Source organism: Balaenoptera acutorostrata, chromosome 6, assembly GCF_949987535.1.
Source record: "Balaenoptera acutorostrata chromosome 6, mBalAcu1.1, whole genome shotgun sequence".
Taxonomy (NCBI): Eukaryota; Metazoa; Chordata; class Mammalia; order Artiodactyla; family Balaenopteridae; genus Balaenoptera; species Balaenoptera acutorostrata.
Genome location: NC_080069.1, coordinates 55348108 through 55370225, shown reverse-complemented (window position 1 = coordinate 55370225; position 22118 = coordinate 55348108). Strand labels below are relative to the sequence as shown.

Here is a 22118-nt window from a genome sequence, read left to right as displayed (position 1 = left end):
GTGTAGGGCCCAGGCACGGGTTCTCTCCAGGGCTGAGAACCACTGATTTAGATGAAAACAGCTGCCTTTCTTGACCAAAATATACGGGCCAATAATGTGCCCTGTCTCCCAGACAAATAATGCAAATAAGTGCTCTGACAAGCTGCTTTTTGTCACGCCCAGGGATGGTGGCAAGACAGCTGGAGAAGGATGGCTGTGGGGTAGGGAGGTAGTGCTGCCAGGAGCTAGATGTGTGAATCCCAAAGCAGATGTCAGTGCCCCAGATTGATCGGAAGGGGAGAGCTAAAGCTACATCTTTACCGTGAGATACAGGTGAGGAGCCCAAAAAGGAAGCCCAGGTAGTGGAAAAGGGGGACACGAGCAGGGCTTGTCAGCAGGGAAGGGCAGCAATGGTTTGTAGCCAGACGGAAGCCAGTTTCCACATTGCACACCCAGTAGGATGGCCCCAGGGACAGACCTTCATCCCTGGGGAGTTCCTGCCCTCAGCTCATTGGGTGCTTAAGGTCTTCTGTGGCTATAGTTTGGTTCTGTGTATGAGAGGTAACTTGGAAGGGGAGGTGGGCTTCAGTTCAGGTCAACAAAATGAGTGTATACTTGCTGGGCATCAGGTCTTGGGACTTCAAAACACGGGACATTGATGTAATACAGTGACAGCAGAGCCGAAATCTAAGCCGCTCTGGAAAACCTGCATGAATCAGTCACTGAATTAGGGTTCTCCAGAGAAACAGAACCAATAGGATATATACAGACATAAGAGGAGATTTATCACGGGCACGGGCTAATGTGACATTGCAGGCTGAGATACGCCACCATATACTGTCTGCAAGCTGGAGAAGCAGGAAAGCCAGTGGTCTAATTCAGACTGGGTCTAAAGGCCTGAAACTCAGGAGCGCCAGTGTTTCAGAGCAGGAGAAGAGGAATGTCTCAGTTCAAGGAGAGAGAGAGAGGGAGAGAGAGAGAGAGAGAACTTGGCGTTTCTTACAACTTTCTGTTCTATTTGGGCCCTCAGTGGATTAGGTGATGCCCATGCACATGGGTAAGGAATTATATCTTTACTCAGTCTCCTGATTCAAATGTTAATCTCTTCTGGAAACCCCCTCACAAACATGCTCAGACATAATGCTTTAGCAGCTATCTGGGTGTCCCTTAGCCCAGTCTAGCTGACACATAAAATTAATCATGACAGTCACTGTACTTAAAATGCTGCAGAGAGGTAGCTTGCATAACCAAAGCTCTGGGCTTGAAGCTCTGGGCGTGCTTATGCTACGCACAACCTTCCGCCAGAGCTGGTTCCGCCATGTGTTGAAGGTTGACTTGTATTAAGTTCTCACATGCGTGGGACTGGGTATTCGTCTCACTCGGGCTTCCTATGCAAGTCTCCTGACCACTCCCTTCAAAGGCCTTTCTGGGAGAAGAACAACTTTGGATTTTCAAAGCAGAAACTAAGAGAGGCCTAGTGTCCCAGTGATCACGTCCTGTGATCATTGACACTCCCTTGGGACTCTCGCCATGACAACCTGTTTGCTTTAACCCAACCACACTCCTGGCCCAAGGATGATCCACTGCTCTCACAATTTTAGAGTAACCAATCCCATGTTTTCTACACTGAGCAACACTTAAAACTATCCCTTAATAAATCATGTTGCATCTCTGTTACTGGGTCCCCTATTCTCTCTCCAAGTTCAGCAGCCCCCAAGAGCTGCCGTGCTGAGTCCTAGTTGCATGTTAGAATCACCCGAGAAGCTTGAAAAAGGGCTGGTGCCTGGTGCTCCGCCACTCAAGATTCTGATTTAATTGTGCTGAGCTGGGGCAGTGGTGATGGTGGGGTTTGTTGTTTTTTTTAACCTTTACTAGGCTTCTTAATATTTCAGCCAATTACTGCTCATCGTTTTTAGTGAGTGAGTGCTTATAACTAACCTCCCTGCCTGATTAAATGCAGCCCTTACATTTCCTCCTGGACACTGTTTAGCAATTAGCCATCTCCAGCTCTCTTAAGTGGAAATCTGAAGATTAGCAGGACCTTCTTTGCCCAAGGGAAGCCTGACATTTTTAATGAAACTAAAATATACCAACTGTTCTTGGTGAAATTATTCTGAGAGGTTTCTAAGAATTTCCCACAACATTGAAGTTTGGTGGCTTAGAGTTTATTGACCCCAAACGGGAGGGCGTGTTTGTGGGATAGAGTTCTCACTGCCATCTTCCTACTGTCTTTTTATTTAATGGCCTTAAAAGTACTGACATGGAAGCAACACGAATTGTCCAATCCAACTTTAATCCAAAATTCTTCCTCATCAACAATGCCTTTTGCAACTGCAGAAAAATCCACTCCCAAATTTTGCTACATTCTCACCCTCTCCATCTAACAAAGAAGAAACAAACTGTCAATTGTCTGACCTGCTTGAATCTTTTTATCTCAGGGAGTTTTTAAAAAAATGTTTATGTTGTGGGTCAGGGGAAGAAATGGTGAGGACTAGATTCACTTCAGGCTCCCTTCTAGTTTCTCAGTGAACTTCGAATATATGCCATCTCTTGATACTTAATATTTAATCCTGATTACGAAAGGCGGAAAATGTGTTCTCCACCATGCAGGAATATCTCAAGACTCTTTCAACCCAGAGTCAAAACACCAGGTCCTAGTTCTGAGATACTTCCCAGACTGAGCTGGGCCTCCTGGATTTTCACTACGTATTTTCTGCATCTCTACAAAGTTCATGATCCTAGCTGGGTTTGTTTCCTGTCTCCCTCCCAGGAGGTCCTTCAGAGCTGAGGCTGCATCTTTTCTTCTAAATGTATCCAGTTGGCCACAGGAAGTACTCAAATGTGTGGCTATGAAGAATGACCCAATGAATGAAGAATCAATTCCCCACAAAGCTGGCTGAAAGTAGTCCAGTTGGAGGACAAGAGAGAAAGGTCAGGGCCGCCAGTGCCCTAGCAGAGGCCGGACTGCCAAGATTTATTGCTAAGCCTTCTGCTTTTGCCTCCACTTTGTCCACTGTTATTTTGCCAGTCAATATCAGTAGTTGTTGAATAACATTCATTTATACATTATTTAGTAGGTGCAATCAGTCAAAGTCCCCATGATCATGGCCCAGCTTTTTAAATTGGCCTCTTATCTGTAAACACATTTCCTGAGCTGCTCTATCTTTTCATCTGGTCTAGGTGATCTATAGCAATATCCCAGAACCTGCCCATTTTCTTTTTAATCCCCTGATGGATTATAAATAGCCTGCTCTGAACCTTCCCAAAGCTTTGAAGGCAAATTCCTGCTTCCTAAATTACTATCAACCTCTTGCTCCACACTCAGACCCCTGCAGGAGGCTGCCCTCCTCCCCCAGGACAGAAATGCAAAGGCCTCCTGCACTTCTCTGCCCTCGGGCTGAAGTAGCACTATGGCAACGACCAACGTGCGGAACGATGGCTGGGAATACACGCATCCCTCGCTGCTTCCAACGCTTAAGAGAGGTGATTAAAGAAGAGAAATCTAGCATAAAAGAATGGCAGGGGAAGAAAGCACATGAAAGAGAACAGTGAGTGAGAGGGAAAAGGGAGCAGCAAGAAGAGACGTGAGAGAAACCAGAGGAGTACAGAAATGAGGACAGGAAGGCAGAAATGAACAGAGGGCAACAGGCAGAGCCCGGACTTGCTTTATTTGACCTTAAGGCACCGCACTTGTGCTGAAACACTCAAGTCTACCCAACCACCTCTGATGTCAATGCCGTTATAAAAGGCAAAATGGCCTGGAAAGAACTCGGCTCTCTGATGCCTCGTGGACCGTTTTTACTTTACACACAGAGAAAAAGAGTCCCGTTGCCTGCCTTCCTAGATTTCAGAGAAACTCCTCCATCAACACCACACTTTTCAAGATCCACTTTAACGAGCACCTCAAGATATTCACTTATGGCAGGACTGAGCTTTCAAGACTCACTTCAGCCCCTGCTTATAAAATTCACTCACCTGGCAAACCGGAATCCTCTCTTCCCCAGCTCCCCGGGGATGCCCCTCGGGCCAGAGGTGAGCAGGCAGCTTGCCCTTCTCTGGGCTCTGTTCTTTCTGTGTATTCATTTTGCATTTCCAGTTACAGCCTAATCCATTAAGAAGCACTTATTCTCAGCAAGCCTCTTGAGCAAGCTCTAATTTGCCACTTCTCAGTACAAACTCATTTTTACATTCTGGCTCAGTTACTGACACGAAATTAGGCAGAGCAGCTCCCAACCTTCAGCACTGCCCTTTCTGCCTCTCCCTGCATCAGGCTCAGCTTGGCTTTCTCCCGCTTCTACGCCATCGGAACCAGCCTTAGCTTTTCCAAGCATCTGTAGGGCTTAGCAGATGGGGTGGCAGTTAATAAATCCAGTCCATACAAAGCCACTAGCAAAAATGCACACAGGTCAACCTCCACCTTCTCTGAGCGTGCTCCAAAGGCATCCTTAAACATAGCTATCATTGTGAGCCACTAAACTCTGAACAGCCAAGCCTCCTTTACCATTTATGTTCCTTCCTACCCCCGTAAGAGGGTAAACCCTACTGATATGGAGCGAACTTAGTTTTTTAGGATCCATGGCTATACATCTGGAAGACACAGAACTCTGCAAATATGCTTCCAATGGCTTAATCTTTGTGATCAGGACCCCTCTTCCCCGAAACTAGCATTTATTCTGTTTTTACTGTGTTCTAGGCATTGTGCTGATTTTCTTGCATTATCTCTTTCAATCCACCCCCAAACTTCAGAATCATCCTTAAAATAGCAGTCGGACGATGGTGCTCCTCTGCACAGAACCCTCCAAAGGCCTCCTGTCTCACTCAGAAGAAAAGCCAAGTTCTTGCTACAAGCCATGGGGAGACCCCTGTGATCTCTCCGGCCAGTCGCGTTTCCTACGTAGCTACCTTTCCGCTTCTCCACTCCAGCTGCGCTGCTCTTCCTGCAGCTCCTCCCATGTGGGAGGCTCGCTCCCTTTCCTGGGAGTCACATCACTTGTCCTTTTTACTCTCCCTTGTCCCTACACAAACGTCACCTTCTCTGTGGGAGCCTCCCTTGTCCTCCCAGTACACACAGAGCCTCACCTCCGCCCTATCTTCTACACTCTGCTGACCTTTTCTCCATTCCAACCCTACCCCAACCTGTTACACATTTGTTTACCATCTCCTCCAACTAGAATGAAGCTGCAGGAGGGGAGGATTTTGTTTTGTTCCCTTCTGAACCCCACAGTCTAGAACAGTGCTCTTAATGAAACATTCCTGAATAAATAAATGAAGGAAGGTATTCTTCTACCCTCCATTTTACAGTTGAGAAAGAGGTGTAGGGTGACGGGCTAACCTGTCTAAGGTCATAAAGCTGATATATGACAGAGCTGCACAAATAGTACTAAGGGCTTATCAATCTCCCTCCCCAAGCACAAAATGCCTCTGTGAGAAATATTTTTGCCAGGCTCATTCAACTGGGGGTGATTTTGACCAAAAGAGGAAGCAGATATGGAAGATGACGACCAATAAATCAGTGGGAAGCCAGGTCTAGAACCTGCCACGCAGCCTCACATTTCCTCCAAACTCACTTAACTCATGGGTTCTCCTCTCCTCACTCTTGACATGGACCAAATTCAATCCTTCCTTAAATATATACCGTAGAGCATTAAAGTGGAGATCACACAAATTTTTCAACAATTTGAGGAACAATTTGTTGTTGTTGTTCCTTGTAAATATTTTGAAGCTATTTACCAGGTGACACTTCTGTAGAGAGGGAAAGCTTATATAAAATGAGGCAACTTGGGACTTCCCTGGTGGCGCAGTGGTTAAGAGTCTGCCTGCCAATGCAGGGGACATGGGTTCGAGCCCTGGTCCGGGAAGATCCCACATGCCACGGAGCAATTAAGCCCGTGCGCCACTACTGAGCCTGTAATCTAGAGCCCAGAAGCCACAACTACTGAGACCGTGTGCCACAACTACTGAAGCCCGTGCACCTAGAGCCTGTGCTCCGCAACAAGAGAAGCCACTGCAATGAGAAGCCCGCACGCTCGCAGCAACTGGAGAAAGCCTGCATGCAGCAATGAAGACCCAACACAGCCAAAAATAAATAAATAAATAAAATTAAAAAAAAAAAAATGAGGCAACTTCACAATATGCTAGAGTCTATAAGCTCCTATAGAGCTGATACTACGCTTTCTTCTCCCTGATTATCTCACTGAGATTGACCCATCACAGGCATTCAATAGAAGTTTAGTAAACAAATGAATGCCACTGGAGAAGAAATTTCAGTTTTTCCTAGGAACAGATTGGATACTGGTCATCTTGTCCGGGCCAGCCAATTCTATCCACCTCTATGAAAAGGGTGGTAACCATCTGAGAAACTTGATTAGGGGCCGAGGAGTTAATCATATTTGAGGAAAGTCATAATCCCAATGGAAAGTTTGAAAAACAAAATATATAACTAGTAGAATGGAATCTCCTCAATGACAAGAGAGAAACCCGGAGCAGAATCTGTCACATTAGTCCTGCACAGGGATACACAGGGATGGGATGGGAGCTCCAAAAGCCAAGCTGGGAGGTGGACTGCTTTCCAACCACTAAAAACATCCCAGAAGGAAAGACAAATGGCCGTGACTTACAAACCAGAAAGTTGAGTTGGTGAAGCATAAACAGGCTGTCTATGGAAATCCAAGCTGACACCTTCTAATATATATATATATATATATATATATATTTTTTTTTTCTTCCCCTGCTCTCTTCATGCAGGCTTCAGAGCTCTGCCACATTTCCCTTCAGGGGAGGAGGATGGAGCCTAGCTAAGGAGCAAAAATTCCTTCCCTGCTTCCTTGAGTCTCTCCAAGGGTCTGGGATATCAGGAAGTGCCTTCAAGTACACAGCACTTTCAGGTCAAGAAGCAACATTGCTCCTTATCCACTACCAAGCTCCAGCTGAAAGGGAGGCTCGTCCTCCAAATGAGGGATTACCCAGCTGGCAGGTCCAGATTCCTTTTACTGACATGGCAACAGAAGTAACCTCTCCTTAAGTGTCAGTTGGACCTACTGACTTGCTTCTAATGAATAGAATATAGAGAAAGGTGATGGATGTCACTTCCATGATTAGGTTATAAAAACTATGACTTCCATCTTGCCAGCAGACTCTTTGCTTGCTGGCTTTAATAAAGCAAGCTGTCAGCTGGAGCAGCTCACATGGCAAGAAAGTGAGGGTGTCCTCCAGCCAACAGCCAGCAAGGAACTGAGGCCCTCAGTCCAACAGCCTGTGAGGAGTTTAATCCTGCCAACAACCACTAAATGAACTTGGAAGCACATCATACCAAACTCGAGCCTTGAGATGACTGTGGCCTAGCCAGCAGCTTGTCTGCAGCTCTGTGAGAGGCCCTGAGCCAGAGGACCCAGCTAGGTTAGGCCTAGATTCCACAGAAACTGTGAGATAAAAAATATGTGGTGTTCTAAGTTGCTAAATGTTGGGGTAATTTGTTACACAGCAACAGATAACTAATACAAGGGTAATGAAAATGTGAGATGTGTGTAGCAGAGGTTCATGGTGAAAGTGCCATGAGAGCACAGAAGTTTGGGGTCGCAGGACACTTACAGTGTACACCCTGTGGAGGGGAGGAGTATGGGACCCCACCTAACAAAGCAAACCTGTCCATGCTTCTCCCACCCACCACAGCTGCCCACGTCTCCAGTGAATGAAGCCCAAGTTTGTTAGTCTGGCAACAAGGACTGCCATCATCTGGCCTCTACGTACTTTTCCAGTTTTATCTCCTGCTTTCCCCCTACCTGTAGCCTATCTTTGAGTCAAATCAAACTAGATGTAGTTGCCCCCAGTACTTTCTCCTTTGTCCATACTGTTCCCTCTTCCTAGAATGCCTTCCTGTACAGGCAGTTACGTGCCTCCTGGGTGCTCTGTGGAACTCCACGCAAACCCCTATACCTGGCCCTGCGGTGACTCCCTCATGCCATACATTGCCCTGCCTGCAAACTTTGATTTTCTTGCCTAGCACCCTCTCTAGCTCTAATACCTGTAACTGAGCTGCTTCTTCAACTTGGTATCCTCAGAGCTAGCTCACAGCCTGGAAAATCACTTCAGTCAGCAGCTGATGAAAGAATAACCATGGGGTGGACCTGCTAGGAAGATGAACAGTTATTTATTGGTTTAATTATAATTTCTATCACACTATTGAAATAATAGGCAGCTTATAAGAAGACCTGCATTCAGGAAAGTCAGGAGCACACAAAATCAAAGCCACATAGGAGGATAAAAGAGCAAAGCCTCCAAAGCTGATGGTATATTTGTCACAATGGAGGATGACATGTCACTCTAAGTTTGCCCTGAGACAAGCAAGCTTTTCCAAGAATTCTTAATTTGCCTACCCCTTGAGCTTTGGTGCCTGTTGAGAACTCCATTAAGAGAAGAGAATGGCTTTTGCAAGACTTACCACAATTATTCGTTTTCATCCTATGTATCAGTTCTATTCACCAATAACCAAATCAACAAAGAGAAAGGGGAGGAGATAAAAAATCAATATCTAATTGTAATGCCCTTCAAGAAATCCACCTTACTTCCCATTTGCTACCAACTGAAATGGAAAGGCTGACCCAGAGTTAGGAATCAACACAGGAACCACTCAAGGAATGAAACCAACACCTTCCTCATCAGGGAATGTTCAGGGAAGAAGGTAGCAATTACACTTTCTTAGAGCAAATATATTTCCTATGAGGTGTAGCCATCAGGTAAAGATATTTGATGACCCTTTTAAATACCTTTAAATCAGTGGCATCTTAGCTTCCATTTTGAAGAAAGAGAAAAATTGATGACTTAGTTTGTCAAAAATTTGCTTCCATACAAATAAGCTTATTGTCCTGAAGGATTTCAATGCAAGCTCAATCATAACCAATCATGACCCTTGCAGAAAAGGCTTTGAATCCTATGAAAGTAGGATGACTTGGAAAAAATAAATACTATTCCTGCTCAGTCAACTTACTGGGAATCACCATCGTCACTGGTCCACCGAAAACATCCAAAACCTAAGCTGAAATCTCTGTTCCTTTAGGTCATAAATCAGTGCTACAGTCAAGTCTGTGGAGACTCTGCAGGGCAAATGGCTTTGAGTTTGTATAAGTTGGTGAGGTGTGAGGACACCATCGGTGGGTTGGGGACTCGACTGTGTACATGTGCTGGAAAACCACCCGTGAGGAGGACTTGCATGACTCTGTACAAAAATTCTTGGGCCTGAACATCCAAACTGGAGATCATCTTGAGGCTAACAAAGCTACAAAGGAGAAGGCTACATAATCTCAGGGAAACAATTTTTCAACCTTGGTTCCTGAGTAAAGACATGAGGAAATAGCTCATTTACTGAAAGGCAAAACTAAAACAGTAAGAATAAACAGTGATCTTCTTATGCTAGAATTGCTAACAAATTGGATCATGTCAAAGAAACTAAAAATTTATACTTGGTGTGGGTTAGTGGAATCAGGACAGACTCAAGGTTTCAGTGCCAACATGTTGTCTCCATCAGAGAAAATTCGACTGGTGCCTTCTTAAGTACTTCTGGTTTATTCTTATCCAGATGGATTTGCATCTGATTTGCCTCTTTCCTACGCACTGTGCTTTAGAACAGGGGTCCCCAACCTCTGGGATCTGACGCCTGATGATCTGAGGTGGAGCTGATGTAATAATAATAGAAATAAAGTGCACAATAAATATAACGTGCTTGAATCATCCCGAAACCATCACCCCACCCCCGGTGTGTGGAAGAATTGCCTTCCACGAAACCGGTCCCTGGTGCCAAAAACGTTGGGGACCACTGCTTTAGAACATCCCTCCCTCTTTCTTACTGTGAACCTATCAGATGACCTAACAGGGAACTTACACATCACTTTCCAGGCAGCCATCAACACACAGAAACTCTGAGGAGAATCACTCGAGCACAGTAGCCCGTGCTACTTGTGCAATGCCCTATCCTTGGTACGCCACCAACCCCAGCCCAGGAATATCGGCCACACGGGCAAATCAGCCAAATGCAGGGACTGAGAGTGGATTTGTGGGCTAAATTATAAGTCACTGGAAGTAAAGGCACAACTTTAAGTCCTTTGTCTCAGGATCCTAATTAGCTCTACAGTGTTTCCTACAATTCCCTGGTAAGAATCGCCTAGAGAACTTGTTAAACCTACAGCCCCCAGAGTCTGGATCAGGAAGGCTGGGATAGAGATGGACTCCAGAAATCTGTATCCCTAATAAGTCCCTGACTAGCATCAGGGACCCCTGGGAAACAGAATCCTGATAGCTGAAGGTGCCAGAGGATTGTTGCTATAGCATCGTAGTCCCCAAACCTGGCTGCACGTTAGGAACTTGAACGATCAGGGTTTGTGGCCCCTGTTCTAGGCTTCCTGAATCAAAATCTCTAGCAGTGGGAGCCAGGACTTCAATTTTTACACTCCTACCCTGGCTGCACATTAGAATAATCTAGGGACCACTTGAAATTACCGATACCCAAGGCTTTGTGCAAAAAAACTGAATCAGAGCCTCTGGAAAGGGAATAGCTTGCAAAAGCTCCCTGGGTGATGCTGGTCAAACCAGACCACAGCTCAGCCTGTGGGAACCACAGAGGTAGATGGTGTAGGATGATGCCGACGTCATCGGGTTTTCATCTTTATTCGACAAACCAGAGCAACAAGGAGCAACTACACACCGACTTGGTGGCAGACGCTGCAAGGCTGGTTCCTTTGTCCTGTCAGTGCCCCAGACTGCTCTCTGTGCATTGCTTTAAGTTGAACTACTTATTCAGGGCTTGTGAAAACTCAGAGCAGATTAAGAAGTTTGCCATCAGCAATGGGAATAAGAAGGCTGGGAGCCCAGAAAGGCTGTTCAGTCTGTCTGCCAGTTAGGGATTTCCATATTGCTTCCAACAAGTCCTAACCACATGATGACATTATTGCTCAGGAGTAGAGTCTCTGTCCCAGCAAAGTGGAAAGGAAATTCTGTGGCCACCGCAGCTACATTTTCACAAGCTCCTCAGGAGAGTGGTTGGCACATGGTAGGTACTCAATAAATATCTGTTGAATGACTGACTGAATTTCCATCACCACAGCTAAAACCTTAAATAACCTTTCAGTATGGTTCACGGTAGATTTTTCTCCAATTTCTGAAAACAATCACTACTACAGTCATCGTCACAAAGTATGATATCACGAGCAACTGGAACTAGCAGCAAAATTGCCTTAATTTTTAATGTGGGGTGGACAAATTCTACTTAGATATCTAAGTAGAAGCTTATCCGCTTAAACTTCCAGAAGGATCAGGATTTCAACACTGGCATCTCCCCACTGTGGTGGGCGCAGTAATGGCCCCCCAAAGATCCTAATTCCTAAAACCTGTGAATATATTAGTTCAAATGGTAAAGGAGGCAGGTATGATTATGATTAGTAAAGAAACTTGCCATGGGGAATTTATCCTGGATTCTCTGGGTGGTCCAAAGGTAATTACAAGAGTTCATAAAAGATGGAAGAAGGAGGCAGAAGGTCGAAGTCAGGGAAATATTTTAAAAAGCTACACTGTTGATGTTGAAGATGGAAAAAGGGACCCTGAGCCAAGGAATGCAGGCAGCCTCTAGAAGCTGGAAAAGGCAAGGACATTGATTCTCCCCTGGAGCCTCTGGAAGGAATGCAGCCCTGCGGACACTCTGATTTTAGCCTAGTGAAGCACATTTCAGACTTCTGACCTTCAGAACTGTAAGATAATAAGTTTGTGTTGTTTTAAGCCACTAAATTTGTGGTAATATGTTATAGCAGCAATGGAAAATTCACACATCACATAATGTTTAAGGGAAAAAAGAATACAGGGAAAAATGGTGACTAGGGTGGCATTTCTTTGCATTTCAACGTAGCAAAGGGCTATATTGGGGTCCTCTACAAAGAGATGTGGCTGACATCCCATCAAAACTGTGGTATGGGTCTTCCCTGGTGGCGCAGTGGTTGAGAATCTGCCTGCCAATGCAGCGGACACGGGTTCGAGCCCTGGTCTGGGAAGATCCCACATGCCGCGGAGCAACTAGGCCCGTGAGCCACAATTACTGAGCCTGCGCGTCTGGAGCCTGTGCTCCGCAACAAGAGAGGCCGCGATAATGAAAGGTCCGCGCACCGCGATGAAGAGTGGCCCCCGCTTGCCACAACTAGAGAAAGCCCTCGTACAGAAACGAAGGCCCAACACAGCCATAAATAAAAATAAATAAATAAATAAACCCAAACTTTAAAAAGAACAAAAACAAAAAAACAAACTGTGGTATGGCTTCTAAGAGTACAATGCTGAAATAAGAGTTACGGAGACGCTCACTATAAATCAAATCACAGGACTATAAGATACCAGTGGCCATTTCTACCTGGTATACATGTCTGCTTTTAAAAACAAAAGGAGTGATATCATTCTAAGGTGTATATGGTAACTGAGCAGAATGTCTGTCTAACCAAGGTCACAACCTGCGCTTACTCCAGGTGAAATGGCCAATATTATTGGGAGGATGGTCTCCCACCCAAACACCCTTCACCAAAATGGTAAGCCACAGTTGCCTAAAGATGGCAACGATGATAAAACTGTACAATAACCCCCCTTCAGAAGATGTTGTAAAGTCATGTTTGAAAGGGCAAGCTGTCTCCCTGTCCTTCTAGGACCCGAGACTCATTCATGGCATGGCTGTATAAGACTGGGAAGTTTGTAGCCACACAAGGGGGCAAAGCCAATGGGCTCCTAAAGGGGTTGAACCTCTGACCTCAGCTTCACAACATTATCTCTATAGCAACCAAGCTCATCAAGGGGAAATGTGTTCAATCCAGTTTTATGTGACCTAGCTCTGAGGCCAGAAAGAAACCTGAAAATTTGTACCTGATGTATTACCTGATGTAAACCTGATGTATTACCTCTGCCTCCTTTTCCTTTCCGTAGGCTGAAAACAGCTACAAAGGCAGCAGACAGTTATGTAGCTGATAATTATCCTGCAAGAACCTGTATGTGAGGATGGCCAATGGCCATGGCTGTTTGAGTAGTGGGCACATCACAACAAGTGGACAACTAGGATAAAGACACTTGAGGATGAATTGTTATTCCCATCTCACAGATGAGAAAACCAAGGGGCAGGAAAGGTTAGGGCTTTAGGGCTAGGAGTGGCAGCTCTGGGATTCAAAACCAAGCCTTTCTGACTCCAATGTCTATGATTTTTGTCATCATAATACACTACCTTTGGGCTTCCCTGGTGGCGCAGTGGTTGAGAGTCTGCCTGCCAATGCAGGGCACACAGGTTCGAGTCCTGGTCTGGGAAGATCCCACATGCCACGGAGCAACTGGGCCCGTGAGCCACAATTACTGAGCCTGCGCGTCTGGAGCCTGTGCTCTGCAACAAGAGAGGCCGCGATAGTGAGAGGCCCGCGCATCGCGATGAAGAGTGGCCCCCACTTGCCACAACTAGAGAAAGCCCTCGCACAGAAACGAAGACCCAACACAGCCATAAATAAAAAATAAAATAAATAATAAAATAAAAAAAATTAAAAAAAAAATACACTACCTTTAAAACAGCAGCAGAATAAGAGAAGTTTGGAGAAAGAGGCAGCAGAGAATGACAATGTAGCAACCCCCTCGCAAGCCAAGAGGTTACAGCCATTCATTCATTCAACACTTTTGGAGTATTTGTTCTATCTATACTAGCAATTATACCCGTGCAACTTGGAACCACTAAAACATCAAAGGATATCAGGTAGCAGGACCTAGAGGCAGAGTAGAGAGCACCAAAATTCCAGAACATGGTCCAACAGTGAGAGAACCTGCCAACTGAGCAGCTCCAGCAATGAGTGGGGAGAGGTTGTCGACTCCCAGGAAGCAGCAGCAGCAGGCAGAGTGACTCAGCAGGTGGCAATGAAGACGTAGCATCTTGAGCAAAGGCGTCAGATATCCTGTTTGGAAAAACACCACAACCTCAACATGCAACAGGCTCTGAGAACAGGGCCAGGGACCCAATATGTTGTATGTTGCATATATTGTAGAAAGGACTGATCATCTACTGGCCTATTCATCTATTCAAATGATAGGCTAACACCGGGGAAGCGGTGGGGCAGTGAGGGATGGCTTCAACCACCATGGCTCTTCAGCAACATTGGAAATGCCCTTTACACCCTGGATCCTAAGGGCCTGCCCCTGCCACCATGGGGATGCTCTTCTGTTACCATTAAGAGCCCAACCACCCTTTATCATGTACATGCCTAAGTGATAGAAACAGAGATCTGAGGGTAAATCTCCAGTTCTGCATGTCCCAGAGTGCGTTCCTTGGAAATAGGATGACCTACCACATACCCTGGTTTGTCAAAGACAGCCCCAGTTACTCACGTTGTCCTGGGATAATTACTAGCAGTGTCCAATTTCCTTCTCAAAAATGTTCCAGTTTGAACCATGGTCACCTAACCCAGAAAACCATTTCTGGGGATATTAACAGCTGTGCTGTCCTTCTGTGAACCTGTAGCATGCCAACTTATGTTGTAAACCTTGAAGAATGAAATATCGTATAAAAATTATGTTGTTGAAGGAACTTCAAAGCAAAACATCTATTATTGTCTTGTGTTAACTACTGTTGTGTTACATACAATTTGAGAAATACTGTGTTCAAGTTAAACAAGTTTGGTGGTTGTTGGCAGAATATATGGCTTCCCAGAAATTTAACAGAGTAGCATGTCATGAATTTCCAAGAGGGTCAAATCCTGGGCAGTTTTTCCAAACTTACTTAAACACAAAACCTTTTTTCATAAAATGTCAAAAGAGGTCAGTGTTTTACAGAATACTCCCACGTTTTCACTCAACAAATATGGGTGCCTAGTTTGTCCTGGAATTGTTCTAGGTCCTGGAGTCAGCAGTATAACAGGACAAAGCCCTTGTCCTCATCAGGCTTACATTCTAGTGGGGGAGAAAGGCAATAAACCTGTAAACAAATAAATATTATAATGTGGAAAACAATGATCTATCCCCCCAAGTGATGGATATTCAAAATAAAGACCACAACAGTCACCAATTCTGAGGAATATTCATGAAGCAATCTGTCTTCAGACATGAGTTGGCAATGATCCATGTCTGTCAAAAGCCATGAATCGATGGGCACCTTGTTTTCTGAGTAGAAGTTTCCCTTAACAAGTCTCCCCCTTTGAACTGAGTGTACTTCATTTGTCATTAATATATATGTGCCTCTGGGGGAGTCCATCTGCCTTTGGCTTTTGTTTGCGGACTGGATTCATAATATGTGCCTTTAATACTCTTTCCTGTCCTATCTAGACTGAGGTGCTATTTAAAATAGCATCACTTTCTTTCCAAAGACGTGTATAGTTGCCTAGCACCCAGGGAATAAATTAGAACAAACGGAGAGTTATCACATTCTATGCCATAAATCCCACCCCCTAGGGGTGGGACGAGGGACAAGGAGGTGCTTAAAAACAAAAACAAAAACAAAACAAAACATGCACACACACAAAAACCTCCTACCCTTTGATTCTGTGCAGAACAGAGACTCATATTGAAATGAATAAGCCAAGTTAAAACTTTCCCTCCTGGAACAAAGCAAAAGGAAAGCCTCTTTATGTTGCAGGGGCTATAGATGCCACGGACTGAGCCTGTCCCAAAGCTTCCCTCCACTGCTCAAAAACTAAGCCATCTTGCTGCATTTAGCACTTCTCACCAGACCACCCACCCAGACGCGGATACACAAACCACATGTGTGAGGAATGCTGTTCGGCTAGGAAATCAGTATCAGTATTTCAACCTTATTACTTGCACAGACGGCCCTTTTAGTGCGACTCACTTGTTTTATCTTTTCAATAGCTTTGATTATTTTCTTTTAATGGCCTGGATTTATCCTTTTCTACCCTTTTGAAACTTCAGAGCCCTGCAGTGGAGGCCCGCATGTGCTGGAAGACATGATTACGAGGGAAGAGGAGCAAATTGCTTTGCCTTTACTCACCACTATCTCCCCAGTCCCTGTGGCCACCTATTCCGTGCAGACGGCCCAGCGCCCTGCGTTATTATCAACGTGGACTCAAGGAGCCTTCCCATTCAGGTGGTAGATTATTTTTGTTGTTATTTGACAGCTATAGGGTCCAGTTATAATTACTGGAGTGTTTTTCTGTTTGTGCCACGTACGTCTCTCCCTAGCACGTGGGAACCACATTGGTCACCCTTCTCTAATTAAGGGAAAATTAAGACCAAGAGGCCAAGCCGACAGCCCAGGGCAAGTTAACAACCTCTGGAAAAGACTGGAAATGCCCCTAAAGGGAAGGGGCCACATAAACAGGAAGGTGTGGATACTATTAGCAGGCAGAGAAAGCAGAAGCCTTGAAATGTGCTCAGGCTTCTCTATTTGGGTGGTATTCCAGGCAAGGAGACCCATAAAATACCCGTAGCTACTCCACTAGTCAGCGCATTAGTTTTGGACACTATATCCCCAAATTCCCAAGCAGAGAGGTCTTGGCGTCAGGCCTCGGTTGAGCTGCCATCTCTCTCCAGGACCCCTTGCGTATCCAAGTGGGACCATAATTCTGAGAGATGGTGAAACAAATGTACTGGGGGGAACTGGGGCTCAGTGCTCTTCCCGTGTGAGGGCACTTGGAGACGACATCCTGAGTTGTCTTCAGCAGGGCCAGGATGCCCACCCTGACTTTCTCCACGCGGCAGAAAATGCCAGGCCATTATTTTAAAACAAACAAATGAACATCTATGCTGAAACAAGGGAAGAGATTAGTCCAATTCAAGCCTGGTCATTCGAAAGCTTAACTGTCAGCCGAGCCCATCTGGGACTGATGCTTCCACACCTAAAATCAGTTGCTGGTTGATAAGATACGAGGCAGTCCACTATCATCCCCTCATGGCTTGTTGCCTGAAGATAAGGTGAGTTTCTCAAATCTAATGTCTCTTTACTCTTAAAGAGCATGTTACATAGAGCATTACATCCAATTCCTTGGTTCCTTGCCAAACTGAAAGTATTCTATTCTCTTTGTTGAAGTCGTTTTTCTCCTTCCTGTCCAATCAAGGTAGCATTTCTTGCCACTAGAGTAAATGCAAGGCCTTTGTTTAGTTTATGAACAAAACCTCTGGGAGAAATAGGGGGAAAAAGAAAAAAACACCATGCACAAGTAACCTGGTTTATTCCAAGAATGTACCCTACCATTTCTTGTCCAGTCTCTGCAGAGCTTAAAAAATGTTCTAGTTTTAGGACACAGAAAGTGGTGCTAGACCCTAGGGACTCAGAGATGAATGGGGCACGAACTGTGCCCTCAGCTGGTTCTGATCTCGCCATTCTTTCTTCCTTAAGACCAGCATCACTTCTTGAGAAAGGCTGGGGGCTCATTTTTCCTGTATGCAAAGGGAAACCAAACTTTGGTCGAATGGCTCTTTACTACGTACAGTCTTACTGAATTGTTACGAAAACAGAGCCACAACAGATTCGATATGAATTTAAGGGAAACACCTATTTCTGTCCATCTGTACTTACATTTCAACATGGGTTTTAGGGATGGGAAATACATCTGACGAATGCCTTGTAGTTCACATAATAGCATCTACACACACGTACACAGTGTATCTTTCAACATAACTACACATACCCACTCGATTAAAAAAAAAGATACTGACAGATTTATAAAACGTACTGGCCTTGCACTGTTAATCTCAAGAATACAATTTACTTAATTTATTTTTGCACTGCATGGTAGCTCTGGCCACTGTTAAGGATCTGTCAGCATTTCCATCATAACTCTATTTTCAGAATACTGGAGTACAAGCGCCAAAATACATATTTACAGTTTACAGACAGAGGTGGCTTTGTCTTCCTTTGCCTTCTTCAATGCATCTTTACAAGGGATATTCGGGGATGGCAGTGCCTACATGATAAAAAGGCATCATATAAAACAAAAGAGGTCAAAAGATGTAGACTTCCAGCCCAAGACTAGACTAAACCATGGGAATCGACTCCTCAGCATTCATGGCAGCTGTAGTAGTCTGTACATTATACTCATAGCTTTAGAGCAACAGTCCAAAGCAAGATGATAAGATGTGTGTACATAGGGAGTACAAAGCATCAGTACACAAAAATGCTAAGGGTGGCCAGTAACGAGCATACAGCAAACTAGTCCAGAGCTGGTCACCTCCACAGCGAGAAAAATGAACACGCGCCGCCCGGCACCAGCACTGACCATTTCCAGCACTGAACATCCAACTCCGTCACCTGGGGAGAGCGAAAACATTTAAGAATAAAGTCTCTCTTAAACAGTATGTCAACTTGTTAACATGTGCGGGGCTTGAAACAGTACGTGGGATGTTATGCAGGCCTAAACTGTCTATTTTAAAGAGTAGTTGGGTCTGTAAAAGTTATCAGGAGAAACATTTTTGGTGGAAGAAGAGAACCAATTTTATTGGCTCTTTCCACAAAATGTGGGTAATTATTCAGACTAGAGAGATTTGCTTCGCAATTTTAAAATGTTTAGGACACTCTCCTAGGACTTTTTTCTTCTAGAGTTTTTGTTTCCTGATCTTAAGTTTTTATGTTTTCCCCAACTCTGACACAATATGCAAGCATATATAGACATCTCTATTTGTCTGCATAGAGAGAGAGGTGGATTATGGTGAAGAAACAAAATAGCTGCATTTTTGTTGCTAACACGTCTGCTATATGCTAAGACAGAAGCACCCCCTCTCATACATATCCTGCTGCGAAACCAGGGGCAAAAGGTAATTGATAAGGGGGAAAAAAGTTCTGTACATGTTTCCTTCCCCTCAAATTACTGGGGAAAAATTTAAAGAAAGTTTATCATACTCTGGCTGGCTTAAACCATAGTCACACTCACCCAATTAATTTTATTTAGACCAAAAAATTAAACCCTGTGCTTAAAAAAACCAAAGCCACTGTTAGAATACACGCATGCCAAAAATATTTTAACAGGTTTCAAAGGTGAGTGTACATAAACGTGGCAGAACTGAGTGGGTTACTTTTAACTATTTGAATTTAATTGAAAGGGGATTTATTATTTCTGCATTTAAAAATCAGATGAGAGCAAGAGTTCAACTTCTAAAAACTCAACAGCATGACTCTTATTCTATTGGAATTTCATGGAAAATTCATTTTGCCGTCTCTATGAATAACAGAAGGGCAAGTTTTCCTGAATTTTATTAATTTACAGATGATATTCTGAAGACATTTACTTTATTACCTAAATTTTAGGTCTAAAGTTTATCACTGTAATAGCTTCCCTTCTTGCTATCCTTTTTGTCTGGTTACTTATGTTAACCAGTTTCTTGGTTAGTAACCTAGGGAACAAAAAAATCTTTACATTGCCAAATCATGGTTTTGGCCACACAATTTAGATACAAAAACAAAAATGGCCCAAACTACATATATACATTTCTAGTTAAACTACATAGATATTTTTGTTAAACCACATACATGTCTGGCTTAATTAGAATATGTGGATTAGCATTTAGAAATTTTTAAAGATTTTTAAATGTTGCAAAAAATTCCATATAAGCATTGCCCACCCCTTTCACCTGTAAAGTTAAAAAAAGAAACAAAACACAACTAAAACCACTCAATTCATCAGTCACCTAATGTCCAAAATGACTCAGAAAGTTTCTCTGTAATTAAACATTGAGGAGTGGACTACAAAACAAATGCTTCAAGGTCGGTCATGCCAATCATCAAGAGTCATAACATTATTGAAAAAGTACACTTGTCCTCAATGGGATGCTTCTGAAAAGTAATTTACAAGGAGCATGGCTGTATTATAATTTTTTAAAAGGAAAAAATAGTGTCTCTGGATAGAAAGAAACAATGTAAAAAAAAAATCCCCTTGTTAAAATGCAGAAATAACTCCATTATCAATCTACATTTACATTCCTGCCCAAAAGAATGGGTCTGGAAAGACCATTTTCTGTACAGACACTAGTTAATCTCTGTATGAAAAGACAGCATCTGGCACGGGAATAAACAAGGGAGATACTGGTCTACGAGCACGCATAGAGACTTTCTTAAGGCTGATCCAGTGAACGAACCTTTGGATCCAGAAGTATTTCTTCGTTTCTTTTCTTTTCGGTTGAATTCCTAGCAAAAACTTGGAAGATGAACTGTTCTCATTTTGCATTCTCCACTTATGGAGAGAATGGAATAATGACACCAAAAGTACTTTGGTTTGGTTTTGTTTGTTTTTTTTTTTCTTTTAAAAATAATTTGCTTTCTTTTGCATGCCACAGGACAGATTTCTAGTTTCAAAACAGGGTACATCAAGAACAAAAATATCCCCCCCTCCCCAACCATCTTTATATTCACCAATACAAGAAATCCTTCTGGAAACATAAGCAAATGACTAAACAGGTATCGAACCACTGAATCTACAAGTTAATACATAATCTGTTATGGCAGAATAACCAAGAATTTTCCCCCAAAGAAAGATTTTAATTTTTCAAATATAAAAGAGTCTAAGAGGATCATATGTGAACAAACAAAAATCTCTTATTCCAGGTTTTATGGTAAAGATGGGTAACACACTGGCAGCCGAAGAAAGCTGAAACTCTTACTAATAAATAGAACCAAATTAAGAATTTCTACAACATTTCTTTAGAAAACAGAACCAGAATTCCTCTTTTAAAAATTATGATCCTGTGGAATGCATTCACTTCCATATTTACCTAATACCGTAACAGTAAAACAGACACAAAGATGTTGATGACATCTCAACAATGCTGGATGCAGGACGTTTACAGGTACACGTTTGTTTAAAAGTCCTACAGGTTTATTGACTAAGGCTAGACAGCAATTCGTATGATCCTATTTGGTGCGTTTTCTAACCATGGTCCAAGATCATTATATGGATACAGCCAAGGACTGGGCCCCAACTTTCAGGAAAAAGACCACAAAGAAGAAAATCAGGGTGGCTATTTGGTCCCCCCAGTTGATCATTTGTGTCCTGGGACTGGAAAAACAAGGTGGAAAATACAGACTGCAACGAGTTAAGGGACTTGGAAAAAGTTGGTGGAGAGTGGCACGGTATACGAGTAAGGTCACTGGGCTTGGGATGGCAAGGGCGCTGCATTGAAAGAGCATCCACGGGACCGAGTACTTAGAATGTCTTGTGGTGTCATTCCCTCAACGACTCTAGAATATCTGTATGCAATAATAAATAGATCAGTTATGTAATAAGGCAGTGTGTTGAATATGCATTCGTCCTGTGGAATGAACCACCACAGAGAGAGATACATGATACCATACACATTCTTTAAGTTTTCTCGTGTTGTATTTGATCTGTTTGTTTTCAAGGCTATCCAGGCTAACTCTTCCCGGGGATTTCCTTGGAGAGAAGAGTGGTCCGCTGAGGCTGGTTTGCTTAACCTCTCCTTTATCAAGAGATGATGACTGGCTTTAAAGAAAAATAAAGCTGAAGGTTGTTTGCTTTTTATTTTTTCCCTTTTGGTTGCATCATTCTGAGTGTTTCCATATAAACAAATGAGAAAAAAAATCACAACCAAAAAAAAAAACCAAAAAAAACCAGAGTTTTTGATGCATCCAGTTGTTGTAGCCTCAGGATGTTCCAGATGTTTCCAGGTAACTCTGTAGTTTACGGACTGTGGTTTTGTCCAGCGAGCAAAGGTCAAAATCAAATGTTGTGTTTGTGATATGAAAGTGTCCAGTTTCTTCTATAAGGTTCACAATCTAGAGGAGTAAAGAAGAGAAAGTTCAGGCAAGAAGCAATAGACCTCAAAAGGCAAAAAGAGAGAGAGATGGAGGGAGTCAAATATGGAACCAAGTGATTAATAGTCTCAGTTATAGCAGGAAGGTCCTATACTGATAATGGCACCAAACTACTTCTTAGCCAATTTGATAGGTCAAAGGAATATTAACCCTTTGAATTTCTCAATGAGAGCAGACTACCTGTTCTCATTCATAGTCTTTAAACTGATTCCTACTTCCAAGTCATCAACAGACCATTTTACTATAGGGGTGGGAGTGAGAATGGGTAACTAGCGGGAGATACAATTTCAAGACCCCTTTTAAAAATTAGTTACTGACTCAATGGACAGTGGCTGTACTTAATAGATGAAAGGAAATTCCAGCCTAGAAATAACAGAACTCC

The 22118-nt window shown here is 43.4% G+C and overlaps 1 protein-coding gene across 3 annotated transcripts in view; it reads right to left on the bottom strand.

The window, feature by feature from the left end:
- Positions 1–21423: 21423 nt before the first annotated feature.
- The window catches only part of MLLT3 (MLLT3 super elongation complex subunit), a 250271-nt gene continuing 249576 nt past the window's right edge, over positions 21424–22118 (bottom strand). For all 3 annotated transcript variants that reach the window (XM_057549239.1, XM_057549241.1, XM_057549240.1), the window contains one exon: positions 21424–21697. In XM_057549239.1, coding sequence (XP_057405222.1) covers positions 21566–21697 — 132 coding nt within the window. In that variant the 3' untranslated portion in view covers positions 21424–21565. The remainder of the gene's footprint in view (positions 21698–22118) is intronic.